This window comes from Andrena cerasifolii, chromosome 2 (assembly GCF_050908995.1).
Source record: "Andrena cerasifolii isolate SP2316 chromosome 2, iyAndCera1_principal, whole genome shotgun sequence".
NCBI lineage: Eukaryota > Metazoa > Arthropoda > Insecta > Hymenoptera > Andrenidae > Andrena > Andrena cerasifolii.
Window position 1 is genome coordinate 17114192 of NC_135119.1, and position 14541 is coordinate 17128732.

General features: G+C 37.7%; 1 protein-coding gene across 18 annotated transcripts in view; it reads left to right on the forward strand.

Annotated features, from left to right (window-relative positions):
• LOC143379016 (uncharacterized) overlaps nucleotides 1-14541 on the forward strand; it is a 202293-nt gene that overhangs the window by 133578 nt on the left and 54174 nt on the right. For all 18 annotated transcript variants that reach the window (XM_076831276.1, XM_076831278.1, XM_076831268.1 and 15 more), the window contains one exon: nucleotides 7287-7394. In XM_076831276.1, the coding sequence (XP_076687391.1) occupies nucleotides 7287-7394 (108 nt within the window). The remainder of the gene's footprint in view (nucleotides 1-7286; nucleotides 7395-14541) is intronic.

A 14541-nucleotide genomic window follows, 5' to 3' on the forward strand; every position in this document is an offset into this window, starting at 1 on the left:
AAATGGAAAAAGTATTTCGGAGCGGCCAAGTTGTTACGCTGCATGCAGTCTAGGTTCCATTGTAGTGGCCTGAAAAAAAAGACAAATAGTTTTGTGTTTCTAATAAAATTACGCTATCGATGGATCTCGTTCTTAAATTTAATAAGATTTGTTGCACAATTAATACGAAAGTTTTTAGTAATAAACTCAACTATTTTTTCAAACACTCACCATTATCTTAATTTTTCATTTCTGATTGCGGGTTGAGTACCAACCATAGTCTAATTTTATGAAAAATACAAAACTATTTGTATTTTGGAATTGCAGTGTAATTTTTATATAAAAAATGTTTGGTCATTTCTTGCAATACATAATATTACAGCCTGAAACTTTTAAAAAGATTGCATATATAGCTTACTTTAAAAAAATTCCCAAAAAGAAGCTTGATTTCTGCCGATTACACCAGCTCTCCCCTTAAAATAGTTCAAATTGGTGTTTTAATTAAAACGAACATAAGTGCGGGTAATATTTTTCTTCATAATCGGGCTGCGAAGGAGTTAAGTTTCGATTATCAGAATTTAATTAGCAGAACGTAGATAGCAGTTTTCGAAGTGGATACAGAAATCGGAATAATTATCTGAGTTATCGATGATGTCTAATTTAAACACGGCGAGCAAATTATTCAGCGACGAGAGTGATTTCCCCTTCGAATTCTATCGCATAGATTAAAATTGAAAGCGACTCTAACTGAATGTTTCACAAAAGTCGGTACGTTTATTTATTCCTCCCATTTCAGGATAAGACAATATCCATCCTATAACTCATCGAACGAATGAATCCTATATTTGCACCGTGACCCTATTATGATAATGAATGAACACGTAAGCTGAAATATTAAACGTCGATTATTCCTCGATCTCGCTTCGAATCTGTCTGCAATTTAGCGGACCTAAGGAGAAACGAATCCGTGCCAATCATATAAACGTGATTTTCAGCCGAACAGTTCTTCCAATTACGAAATCACTAATAACATTCACAACAGTGGATAATTACAATTTACACGGCTACTATAGTGTTGACGCTTCACCTGCTCCATGTTGGGCAGCAAAATCACCGCTGTTAAATTAAAAATCCCGACCTATCCATTGATTTTCAAGAACTTCGCTTGAGAACTGTTGGATGTAAGAAGGGCCTCAGTGCCAAAAGTCAGATATTTTTATAGAAGTTAGATATTTTTTATACACAGCGAAGCTGTAAAACTGTCTATAATATTTAAAAATTTGATAGATCTCCTTTGTACTTGCATTATTATAATCGGAATTATGTAATAAATTAATCAGTGAATTTAATTTTAATTATAGCCCCCTCAGGCCCTTGCATAAATATTTTTAACATCACTTTTCATTATTTATTCAATACTTGCATAATAGAATATTGAAAAATTAATAGTCATAAAAATAGTCATAGATCGTGTCACGTTCAGGTTGCTGTACCTACGTTTGGCTTAGATACGAGTTAGGTTCAGTTGGTGAGCATCGATTCACAGAATGACCACAGCTCTGTCAATTTTAAAAACACGGCACTGAAATTTAGAGGCCCACGTAGAAAATATGAGACATTTAATTATGGATTTTATGCAAAAAGGGCCCGAGTGTCCTGGTGCCGTTCTTGCATCCAGCACTGCAGCTTCGCTTGAATGGAACAGTGACCGTGGATGATCACGAAATAAAATGGAATTCTTAAGCCGCACGCGCGCCAATGGGCCCCAATTCGCGAGCACACGTATACGCAGCTAAATCGTCAAGCGTCGACCATCGACATCGCCTCCTCGAGGATCCAATTTCGTCTCTGCTCGGTTCGCGATTCGCGCGGTTACGCAACGGCTTCTAACTCTGTCACTTCTCGACTGGTTGCTGCAGATTTTTCCAACGACACGTCACGCGCGGCCACCTCGATAAACGACGCGAAGAAAGGAGCGGTGGCGAAAGTGCAAAAAAGCCAGATGAGCGTCGAAGGAAGGAGCTCTCGCGTGTCGCAGGGGATCGATGCTTTTTAATCCACGGCCGACGGACCGTGACGCCTAAGGTCACGTTGCGCGGGATTTTATCGGTTTGCGGCGTGGTCGACGCGCTGTCCGTGGTTCCACTTCCGAAAAAAGCGTGACACGTACTCTGGCAGTGTTGGCGAATGTGCCAGAAGCGGCGTGCTCCTCTGTCGCGGTGACATCGGGCCAAGGAACGGGTGGCGTTGGCGAGCACGGGCCGCGGAGGTGATTAGGCGTAACGTCGGGTAGCAACTACGTCGGGGATGGCTGACGAAAGACCAACGTCAGGTGTCTAATTTGTTCCTTTGTAGCGGCGCTCCCGTTCAGCCGGCTATATTCGCGGCAGAGAAACTGCGCGAGTTTATCTATTGCCATTATCGACAACGCTAGACTTGCCAACTCTCTCTTCGCATGTCCTGCAAACTCATCTACATCTACTTGAGAATCTTCGTAATGTTTGTGATTCACTTTCGAGCGGGGGCGGATTTGAGTGTAAGCTAAGTAGGTCGCAGCTTAGGGAGGCAAATTTTGGGGAGATGAAAATTTTGGGAAGCAACAAATTTGGGACAGCGGCTTGGGGAACATTTAATTTCGCGGAGCGACAAATTTTGGGGAGCGACAAATTTTGGGGAGCGACAAATTTTGGGAAGCGACAAATTTGGGGAAGCGGCAAATTTTGGGGAGCATCTAATTTTGAGGAGCGGCATATTTTGGGGAACGACAAATTTTGAGGAGCTGCAAATTTTTGTGGAGCTGAAAATTTTTGGGAAGCAACAAATTTGGGACAGCGACTTGGGGAGCATCTAATTTCGGGGAGGGACAATTTTTGGGAAGCGACATATTTTGGGACGCGACATATTTTGGGAAGCAACAAGTTTGGGGCAATGGCTTGGGGAGCTTCTAAGTTTGGGGAGTGACAAATTTTGAGCGAAAGAAATTGGAAATTGTTTGAATACAGAAGCTTGGGATAACTTTCAAAACAATTCAATTATTTGTCACGTAGCGAATTCGCAATGACTCAGATGTGAGGATATTAAATTTTCAAATCCGCCCCTGCCTTTAATTGACGACGTGACGATAAAATAATTCCGCGCGCCAAAGGTAACTGTGCATACAAGGATTGAACTGTTCTACTTTTTATTGGATATTTATATTATAAAAATTATACTGCGTTTGGAAAATATTACAATATAATACAATCACGTAATCAATAAAAGAATGATAACATTGATATAATTGTTATATAATATCCAATATACAATATAGGTATAATATAATAATATTTATATAATGAAGTATTAATATTAAAAACTGGCTTCACCAGTTGAAGGTTAATGTCACGATCCCCACCGCGAACAAATATCCGATACATTTAATATACAATCCCTTGACAATACAACCCGAAACACAATACGCGTGGTCGAGCAGAATAATCGGTGTTAAATTGACTCCAACCCCAACAGCTGTGTAACAAGCACTTGACCCTGCCAGTTGGGGGTTAAACCAAGTTGCTTACAACCGATTGAAACATTGTGCCATGACATTAAATCATAAGAAGCTATCAGTGAAAAGTTATTCCTCTAATTAGCATCTCACTGCCTGGCATTGATAGTGGCATAACTAAAAACAAAATCTACAGATTTTGAGTTATGCCACTATAGATGCCAAGCAGCGATATAGAGATCCGAAAACGGCACACGAAGGAAAGGAATCGGAATTCCATCCTCATTGTAAAAAAATCTTAATCAGTAAATTACTTTGAAAGGGTGAAAGGATCCTCGATATTCTTTAACGACGAATTAATTCGTCATTCCTAATTAACAGACCGAATTGTCTCCGGGCCGTGAGAAACGCCTAGCAAACTCTGACCCCGTGACTTTTATCGATGCAGATATACCGTGCATCGCGAGAGACGTAGAGAAAATTTTTGCGTAGGTCGATACGCAGACGCAGCTAACCGTGTAATGCGCACCTATCTGCCTTCTATCAGCGATTACGTTTTCTCGTTCTGCAGCTGTCTTCCCTCGGTTATTGCCTGCTAAACGTTCGCCGGCTAAATATCCGCGTCCACGAGACGCTTCGTTTCATCAAATCAGAAACAAATTATCGCGGTCAATTAGAATCGCCTTTAATAATTACTCGGCTGGCTCTGATCGATTGTGAGGCAACATGGCCGCGTGGGACTAGCGTGCAACGAATCCCAAGCGTGTATGACAGCGTTAGGACATTCCGGACTTCATTTACTCGTAGTTTCTATTTAGCCGATCAAATGATACAGAAATAAGCGCGAGATGCTTTTAATGAGTGTCATTAGGCGTTATAGATTTGTCAGCTATTCAATCGTTATTCTCTATTGCAGAATTGCTGGCGATAGATATACAGTTAGATGTTACACTTACCTACTTCAGTGTGAATGAAACTGGATCGCTCAGCTCTCACTTTTCTTATCGAACTTCTCATTTTTTTTTATTTAGATTTTTCAAACCGTCGTGGTGTATTGGCGCTTATTCGGAATAGGATTCTTTGTGACTTAATTTCACTTATCGGATCGCCAGGGGTAGATACACTTCTACTTACTGCTGTCGGTTTAAAGGGGTATTCTACTGACACGTGATTTTTCAACTTTTTCAGAATTTTTTTTATAGACTTAATGAAAGATTTTTATGCTCAACGTTTTACTGTATATTTATTGCATCTTAAACTACGAATACAACTTTTTTCTGCATAGTAAAGTATGTTTGAAGTAACACTCAGAATTTTTTTTTGACTTTATTATCTCTCATATACATAGATATAGTCGGTGGCGCAAACTACTTTAAAAAAATTCTTTTCCGACAGGCGTTGTTGTGGGGACCGCTCTAGTCATCCAAAATGGAGAAACTAAGGTTTATTTTCTTTATTATGTTTGTCGTTATGGTTGGAACCACAGAGGCCCCCTAACAATAAAAATTTGCTGAATGACAGCATTTTGAAAAAAAGGTTCGATTTTTGCTGATAAATTTAGCTGCTTTGGTTCTGTAGAATTAATTTTATACAAGGCAGAAACTCGTCCGAGGTTCCAACCATAGCCACACACATAATAAAGAAAATGAGCCTTAGTTTTTCCATTTTGGATGACTAGAATAGTTCCCACACCAACGCCTGTCGGAAAAGAATTTTTTGTACGCGGTGCACCGTTTGATGGTGAACATAAAATCTCGAAAATCGCTCCAACGATTTGGATGAAAATTTAACGAGAGATGCAGAAAACCATTCCCTACGATATGTCGGGAGCAAATTTTCCAGATAAAATCTTTTAAAAAAGATAACAAATATTTTTCACACAAGAAATCGATAAAATCGTATTTATCAAAATAAAAATTGTATTATTTTTTTTCAAAAATCTGTTCCCACCACATCGTAGGGAATGGTTTTCTGCATCTCCCATTAAATTTCCATCCAAATCGTTGGAGTGGTTTTCGAGATTTCATGTTCACCATCAAACGGTGCACCGGGTACACGCCATTACGTTTCCACTCACAACTTTTATGTACATAGAGATATTTAGACTTTTCTTTGCTGGCGTTGAAGCTCATAGAACAACGATTAAAACTAGACAAAAACATTCTCTCTACTCTTATTTATCACTTTACAATTTGCATTTGAAAAAAAGGCCCTTTTTAGGGCTTTCGAGGGTAACCTACCCCCTTAAGAATCCCAGTAAGAATATCCCCTTAAATTTAAAATTGGACTCGTACTTGCACATTTGTTTCTAAAATTAAGATTTCTAAGATTCATTCCGAATCGCGAATGACACATGGTTCACTAGATGTTATATTTATGTTGATTGAAAACGGAATTCCTTGTGAATTCCACTTCTCGTTACAGAATCCTCAATCAGACGTTCCCCCTGCGCCGATGCCAATTCCGAATAGAATCCTTTGTGTAGGATCGAACTGAATCCTCTCTTCTATTTACGCAAACGTAACAGATAACTGTATAACTATCAAACCTGCATCAGTGTCGATTTACAATTTAGCTCAATCCTCTTTATTCTTTATCTAACCCTCTCTGATCTACAATGCTAGTTAGTGCCTTCGGTACTGCACCTGTACCGAGTTCCATTACAGATAAAAGTCATATTAATTCTCCACAGTCTTTCCACCAAATCGCTAGTATCAAAATATACCAGAACACACTACACCCGTCTACATATTCTAATTGCCAATTCAAACCAGAAACCAGCGATAACTAAAATTTCGCAGGCATCGCCGCAAGCTCTCACTAAACATCGCGAGTTAAGAACACGGTGGTAAACGTACATATGTCGCGATGAATTTGCCATTTCACGGACAGTACCTACGCATCTGTTCCTCCGGGTCGGCCACACATTATATCCTTGACCATAATTGTTTCGCGTCCCTTCGTACGCATTGCGAATTCTGCGGGGCATTATAATGCAACACGCAATAGGAGACAACTTACGTGTCGATAAACGAACGTGTAATGTACACGCACGACGAAACGGGCCCGCCATCCCTGGCAGGAGTATAATAGAAAACGTCCGAGCGGGCCGGCGTGTAATAATTACGGTAAACATATAACGCAGCGAGCAAAATATTTCGAAAATTGCTAGCAATTACGCGACCGTGTGGCATAAAAATTTAAGAATTTCCCAAGCCACGGCTACGTGTCCGCCCAATGATACGATATTCCGCTTGTCACGCTGCTAATTCCCTCGGAAACGTGATGGGGCAGGTTGCGCGATGAGCCCCGAGTCCCGGCTGGAATAGATAAAACCATTTACCTCCCTTGTTCTATTCCGCGCTGAGGAATTCTTACTTTGACTTGGAAATTGAGCTTCGGAGATTCTGTTAATCGATACATTCACCCTCGATAATAATGTTACGAGATTACGTCATATCGTCGAGAGCAACGAGGTTGGCCTCTTCCTGATAACAAATGGGACATTTTCTGATATAAAATTGTATGTTAAATGTAATTCGAGACTCCGCGGTGTGCACAGCTTCCACGAGCTTCTGCTCGTCGTTGGTTTCTGAGCGAAGTTATTAATTAGTTAGTGGAGACACCGGTTGCCACTATGAGCCGATTGGAAGTTGGCAAAGGTGTTTGGAGCGTGTGTCGGAGATTTGATTTATTAAGATTTATGGAAGGTAGCTTTGTTGTCCATGGATCTTCCTAAAATGTAATTCTGCCAGAGGTCCCGAGATATATCCAATTCCTTGGACGGTCGTGCAATTATGTTTTGCCTTTTCTGTTGCAGGCCTAGCCCGTGTGAACTACAGGACCCGCTGTGGGTCAAAATGAGTGCGATCACTGGCAGCATCACCAAGAAGAGAAAGAAATCAGATGCCAAGCTTCAGTCGCAGATGTGAGTAGACTCGAGGCCCTCCCTGAATTTCACGGAATCGAGGATCATTCCCTTTTCTGGCGCGATTTTAAGTGTCACGATCCTTCCCATCCCTTTTCTTCAGGCTTCTCGATCGTCCTTGAATATTTTGTACGCATTTTGACAATTCGAACATATATTATAATGTTTATTGACGCGATCTTCTTGGGATGAGTAATTCCGTGCTCATTGATGGTGGGAAACATTTCTGAACTCGGTTACTAATATCAACAATTTCCTCGTTCTGGTTTCATTTTTGGGGACTATGGGAAGTCTGTCAGGCATAACAGTTAAAAATATGGGAGTAATGATTTAATCCCACAATTCTTTGCAGTGTTAAAAACTGTTTTATTATTATAACAGGACTATGTGTTCGCATCTAATTGTACGAGGGATCAGTTTCCTGCTTTTATCGAAATTAATTGTAATTACATCAAATAGAGAAGTAAAACATATACAAATGGTGCAAATTTATTACTTCGATTGAAAAGCTCATACTTTGCAAAAGTTGTAATTAGTAGAAAAGAAGAATTCCTCAATTTCTTCAGTTCGATATTCTGCGTTCTATGTTACGCAATAAGTATTTCTAGCTTATTCCAGCAATAAGTTATTCAGTTTTAAGGCGTTACGGAGGATTCTCGTCTAACAGCCCCAAAAGTAACTGATATTTAAGTTTAAAAAAAAAAAAAAAAAACTGTTAGTCACATTGGATTAAACTCTTTTGGGATATAAGGAGGCATCTTTAAACTTGCAGAGAATATTTTTTTATGTCGATCTTTCTTATCATTTATTAATTATTGTGGAATCTTGTCCGCCTCTTCGACGATATAGCATCTATCACAGCCATCTGATTGCAAAAATATAGAAGTTTCTTAAAGTTAGATAGTTTACGCAGGTATTGGTCCACTTTATAGAAACAAAATAAAAAATTGAAAGAGTTATAGTGTTTGAAAGAAAAAGTAACTTTTTTCCTGGGACAAACTTTTCGTTTTTATTCTTTATATCGCCGAAAAAGGTATTATAAATAAAAACTAAAATTAAATTTTTGGTCAAATACCTGGAGAAATGTATAACGAATAAAATGAGCTTTATTTCAAATTGATCAGTCACTTTTTGAGTTATCCTAGACGCCTAACATCGTCGAAGAGATTCCACAATAATTAATAAATAATAAGAAGGATGGACATAAAAAAAATATTTTCTGCAAGTTTAAAGATGCCTCCTTACATCCCCAAAAAGTTTAATGGAATATTAACAGTAGCTTTTAAAAAAAAAATTCATAAATTTCGAGGGCTGTTTCACGAGAATCCCCCCTTAACCTACCCCTCATTCCTCCAAGGAATTCAGTTCAGTTCTTTCTTTTGAAACTTAACCATGGAGCCTTCTATATTCGCGTATCCTTCACTTCTTTGTCCAATCTCAGTTCTCGCAATGGAAGACAATGAGGAGATTTTACAACCGTGACTTTATCGAACATTTCCGAGGAGAAGCTCTCCAGAAGAGTTTCCGTGTTATTTGAGGCCGTGAATTCGTGGCAGAGAGTAGCAATGTCCACTTCTCAAGGATTCTGACGCGGGTCATGCTGTCTTTGGAAACCTCTCTCCCAATCTAATCGTAGAGACCGTGCAGTTTTGAATTGCTCAGCGACGGGACGTTAAATATGCATTCGACTCGAGGTGAATTAGATTGAAGTTAATTCCGCGAGTGCAGTGTCATCTCAGATTCGTTGGAGATGTCTTGGCTCGTGTCACGTTTGATGCCCTGAATGTCCCGCGGAAATTTAATGGGATAGCTTAATGAAAACCAGCTCGTCGACTGGCACGTGTTACTGTATAATATATACACTTCATTTATTCGTTAAATATCATTTTTGAAGGTACACTAACCCCTTCGGAGGATTTTACAGTAGCGCGAACTGGGATTCCTCACCATTGTCGACCATATTACCTATTTTTATTCGCCTTTGTTCGATAACCGGAACGCCTGACTTTACAATATTAATCAGAAATTGTGGAAGAGATTTTGAGAGTCCTTGTAGAAAACACTGTAAGTGCCAAAAAGCAAATTCCATACTACAGTAGTAGTAAATAGGTTTATTTTTTGCCTTTCGGCCTCAAAATGGGGTTCTGTTAAACAATTTTATTAAAAATTCACTAAACACTAAAAAATAATTATTTTCTTGTACTACAATTTCGATGGTGTTTTTTCACTTTAAATAAAATCGTGGAGCAGGATATCTCACAACAAATTCATTTCGACGCTTGATGCTGTATTAAATTGATTCACATTTAGTTATGAAACATCCTGCTCCACGATTTTATTTAATGTGAAAAAACGCCATCGAAATTGTACAAGAAAACAATTATTTTTTTAGTTTTTTTTTTAAAATCATTTAGCGCAAATCGCTGATTTCGGGAATTTCGCGATTTTCGACCTTATTCTGCGATCTTTAAGCGTTCATAGCTCAGAGCAACGTTAACCGATTTTGATGAAATTTTAGACGTGTATACAACTTACTTCAATATACAAACGGTTTTTTTTCTTAAATTTTCATTTTGCTATTCCGACCAATTGCATTGTTTTCAAAACGACGAATCACGTCACATAGCAAACTAATCCTTCTAACTTCTAAAAAAAAGAAAACTCATGTCGTTTGGACCAATTCTGAAAAAGTTATGCGATTTTAAAAAGTGTCCTAATATTTTCGTTACTCACTGTACATTAAACAAACAAATAAACAGAGGATCGAAGCTGAATAAAATCGTTCAAAAATTCTGTGGTTCACATTACGCAAATGTGAAAGCAACTAATCATTCTTTTTATTATCCCACAGTATATCTATAAATGAGATTTTAATTTGTTGAAAACAACATTCTCAGATATTTTATACATGTTTCTAGATTTCCATTGCTGGCATTGTGACCTGCCCTCTTCACGCGTAAACATTTTACTTGTTCATCAGAATAACAATATTATTTAAGATGAAGTTAGTTGTGTAATCTCTTTATTTATTATACCATACAATACGTTCTTGAACATACAATACGGAGTATTATGATGTATATCTAATATACATATGCACAACGCATTTAAGAATCACGTTTCCGCACGTAATCATCGAAATAAAAGTTGCCATCAGGAAACATTCAGAGCTCACTGATGCATATGCTGCGTCCAATTTTTACGCAATCCCACAGGCAACGCGGGAATTCGCGTGATCGGCTGTAAACGGTATTCCACACTTCCGCGTTTTATTCCAGCCCTTTACATATTCATCGGTGGCATTATACACCCGTAAAAGCGGCCGTAATTATCGGGCTAAGCCCGATAAATGAAGTGAACGTTTAACATGCAACGCGGGTCCATTTTAATGCAATACCTATCTCCTTAGTTCGTCGGGAAGTTAAATCATTTGTATCCGCGTGCCACAGTCGAACGGTGATGTGGTTTCAGGATTGATAGCACTGCCGGAGCATCTGTCCTAGTAAGAAAGATTCACTGGGAATTAACGATAAAAATTGTTGCCAATCACTAGAAAAATGAATTTGCTTAAAAATAATAATCTTCGTTTGAAATAAGAAAGCAGTGGAGCAGAGGCTGTGCACGTAAGTTTGTTTTTCCTTTAACCTAGGATTTATACATTGGTCTTTTTTAGCGGATAAATAATGTATTGTTAATGTGATGCCTAAATTGCAGTAACATTATTTGTCAAAATCATACAGGAGATACACCTACTTTACGAATCAAACATACGTGAATATATTTTTTTATTACGTATTTATATGAGATTAATTCATTTTTTATTCAATTTTTTCCTGAAACCCGTTTACCATAGAAATGTTGCTATAGGTTAAACTGACCCTACATTCGTCTTGCGCGACCATATCCACCATTCGTCTTCCGAGGGTTAATTCCATTCTTAATTACACTGCTATCTTTGATCCGAGTGTTTGGTGGAATTTTGAGTAAAGATTAGTGACGTCGTGGTAGACTTTTAACGGCCACGAATTAAATTCAGTCTACAATAATTTATTGAGTCGTGAATGTAATTGAATATTGTAAGTTTTATCCTATATTCAAAAAACAAAAAAAAAATTGAAATCGCCAGAAATCTCAGATGTGTGGGCATAATGATGAGAAATGTAACTGCCTGCGGTGGCCCTGTGTGAGTCGTAGCATAAGTCTCCAGCTTCAGGGGCACTGAATATGAAAATATGGCATATTTGTATTACCAAGGACTGCCTTTATCATTGGAACCGCGAGCAACAGATGTAAAACTCGATTTCATATATCTCGCGGTTTGAATGTAAGATTATGGAAAATAACGAAAGTTTTAGGTGGTCAGGAATGGGGTCTCCTCAGAAACGAAAAGTTTCTTTGGGATCCCCTCGAAATTCCATTCAGATAGGCAGTAAAACTTTTCAGATATCGATAATCTAACGTACCCTAAAAGGTGACATTCATGGGAAATTGTGTTTGAAATGAAAAAAAATTCTGTTCTCGGAGCAGCGCTTCGGATTTCGAATTTCAGTGGGCGCAATAAATCGAACATCCAAGTCGGGTCGTAAATTCAAGGAAGAATTTCGGTTTACTACGAGTTGAAAATCAATAATTTGAAAGGACATTTTTGGGCAAAAAGCTGTTGAATATTTTACTTAATTAGGGGCCGTCCTTAAATTACGTAAGGGTAATTTTTACGAATTCTTACCCCCTCCCTTCCCCAGTATAAGAATTCGTAAGATTTGATATTCCAACCCTCTCCTTACGTAATATTTTTTACACTTAATTTTTTTTAGTTATTAAAATTCTTTTAAAGGTTTATACAATTAATTTAACTTGGTATCGGGAAATTTAAACTAAAACTTTTCTGGAACATTAATGATAGAACTTGTATTTATTTAAAATTAGGTTAAACAATATTACGTAAGACGCTACCTGACTCCCCCCTTTGTAAGAAAACGCAAGAAATTCGCGACCCCCGCCAAAAAAGCCTTACGTAATTTAAGGATGACCCCTTAAGGCAAAAACGTTTTATAAATAGTCCAGAAACACGTTTATAATCAATGTAGAATCATTCCATCTTCGTTATGACACTGCATTACTTAATTAATATTTTACCAAATTTTCCATTACCCTCCACTCAAATCAGCATCCATGTAAATAAAATATTCCTACGTTGATTGCGAAAGTTTCACACACATATATATGTATACCATTTTAAATATAAACCACCGTGCTTATACTATCTCAGAATGTTCCACGATGGACTAAAAATTTGCCCAGGAGGAAAATAAAAGAAATCGAGTCTTAAACGTTCGCAATGACGATTTACGCGCGGATCTGTAATGGTAGATCGAGAAATGGCAACTAGCAGCGAGCAGTCAACGGTGAAGCAACTTTATTGCATAAAAATATAGCCTAGTCCTCGGTAAAGTGAGAGTCACTGTTCGTCGACGTGACGTCAGGCAAGGTTACCTGAGAGCGTTTCAACGGGACTGAGGTTGATTCAGCATCTAACAATTTTCTTTCTATGAAATTCGCTATCTGAACGCCCTCGAGGAAGCTTCTTTTCGCGCAGACTCGCGCAACGTAATCCGCGAGCAACAATGTGAATCCGCACACCGGTGTTTTGTGGCAGATCTTCCTCGTGACGGGCCCACTGCAATTCCAATGGTAACATGTCCATTTGTAGCTTCAATCAACACGTCACATATTTTTCTTATTAAATGACTTTATTCAGCTTCGATCCTCCGTTCGTTTCTTGTATGCTTGGTTCAAGCCTCACTTTTAACCCACTTCCAACTATCCAATTATCTTGAAACTTTGCAGGCGTACGTAGCTTCGATGACACTGGGAAATTATGAAAAAAAAACACAGTGGATTAAGAAATTACCCGGTCATTAACAAATGTAACCCGTAAACACAAATCCAAACGACTTGAAATCAACCTATAACCACGAATATAACTTGGACACTAAAAAGTAAATAATAAGAAAAAATATAATAAAAAATGTATGTTAAATGATTTCATTTTAAAATTGCAGGAAAAAATAATTCTTTACTTGTACTGCAATTTCGACAGTGATATGTCACTTTAAGTAAAATCTTAAGTAAATTTCGACGCTTGATGCTGTATTAAATTGATTCATATCCTGCCCCAAGATTTTACTTAAAGTGACATGTCTATCACCATCGAAATTGTATTAGGGTAGACCGGGGGGGGGGATTGTAATACGTTAAATATCTCAAAACATATGATAGATATTAGCACAAATTTTAGATATATGATAGCTTTTGTGTAATCGTATTCCAAAGTCAAAGTGTTCCGCCCCCGGTCTAGCCTACAAGAAGAGAATTAGTTTTTAGTGCATTTTTAAAATAAAGTCATTTAACATAAAATTCGTTTTATATATTTCTTTTCAATCTTAATGTTTCATGACACATATACTTACGTGATATCAATAATTTTACGTTCAAAGCGGATAGAAGAATCGAGACTCACCTGTTTGAGACATTGAATGTAGATAACCTAGGACAGTGGTGGTAAACGTTTTTATCTGCGGGTACCAAAAATTTATAAACAAAATTAATAAAAAAATTGGTCATTGCAGAATTTATTGAGACAAGTTTGACAATTAACATAGAATTTAATTTCATAACAATGAACTCATAACTTGACATACACATTGTCGTATAGTAACAGCTAACTAAGAATATTTTAGTATATCTAAGCATACAATAATTATTTTAGATTAATACACAGATATTAATGATATCACCTGTAAATCGTTGACGTGCCGGTGAAATTTATTACTTTGTTACTTTCTTCATGTAGCTACTCGAAAATCTACACTATAACGAATAAGACTATAGATTATGGTTGTTCTTATTTTCTACATTTGAATTTTCTTTGCGACACCCCCGAGGATAGTTTCGAGTAATAAAACAAATCTGTGTAAAATTTAAGCTGGATCGGATAAGGGGGAAAGGTGTGGGTTGGAGCCTTGGACATTTAAACAATTATTTAACAGCTCACAAAGTCGATTTTGTACAATTATCCTCCAAGTTATTGATTACATAATAAAACATGTCAAACAAAAGTTGTAGATCCAGCAAGGAGCATCTTTTA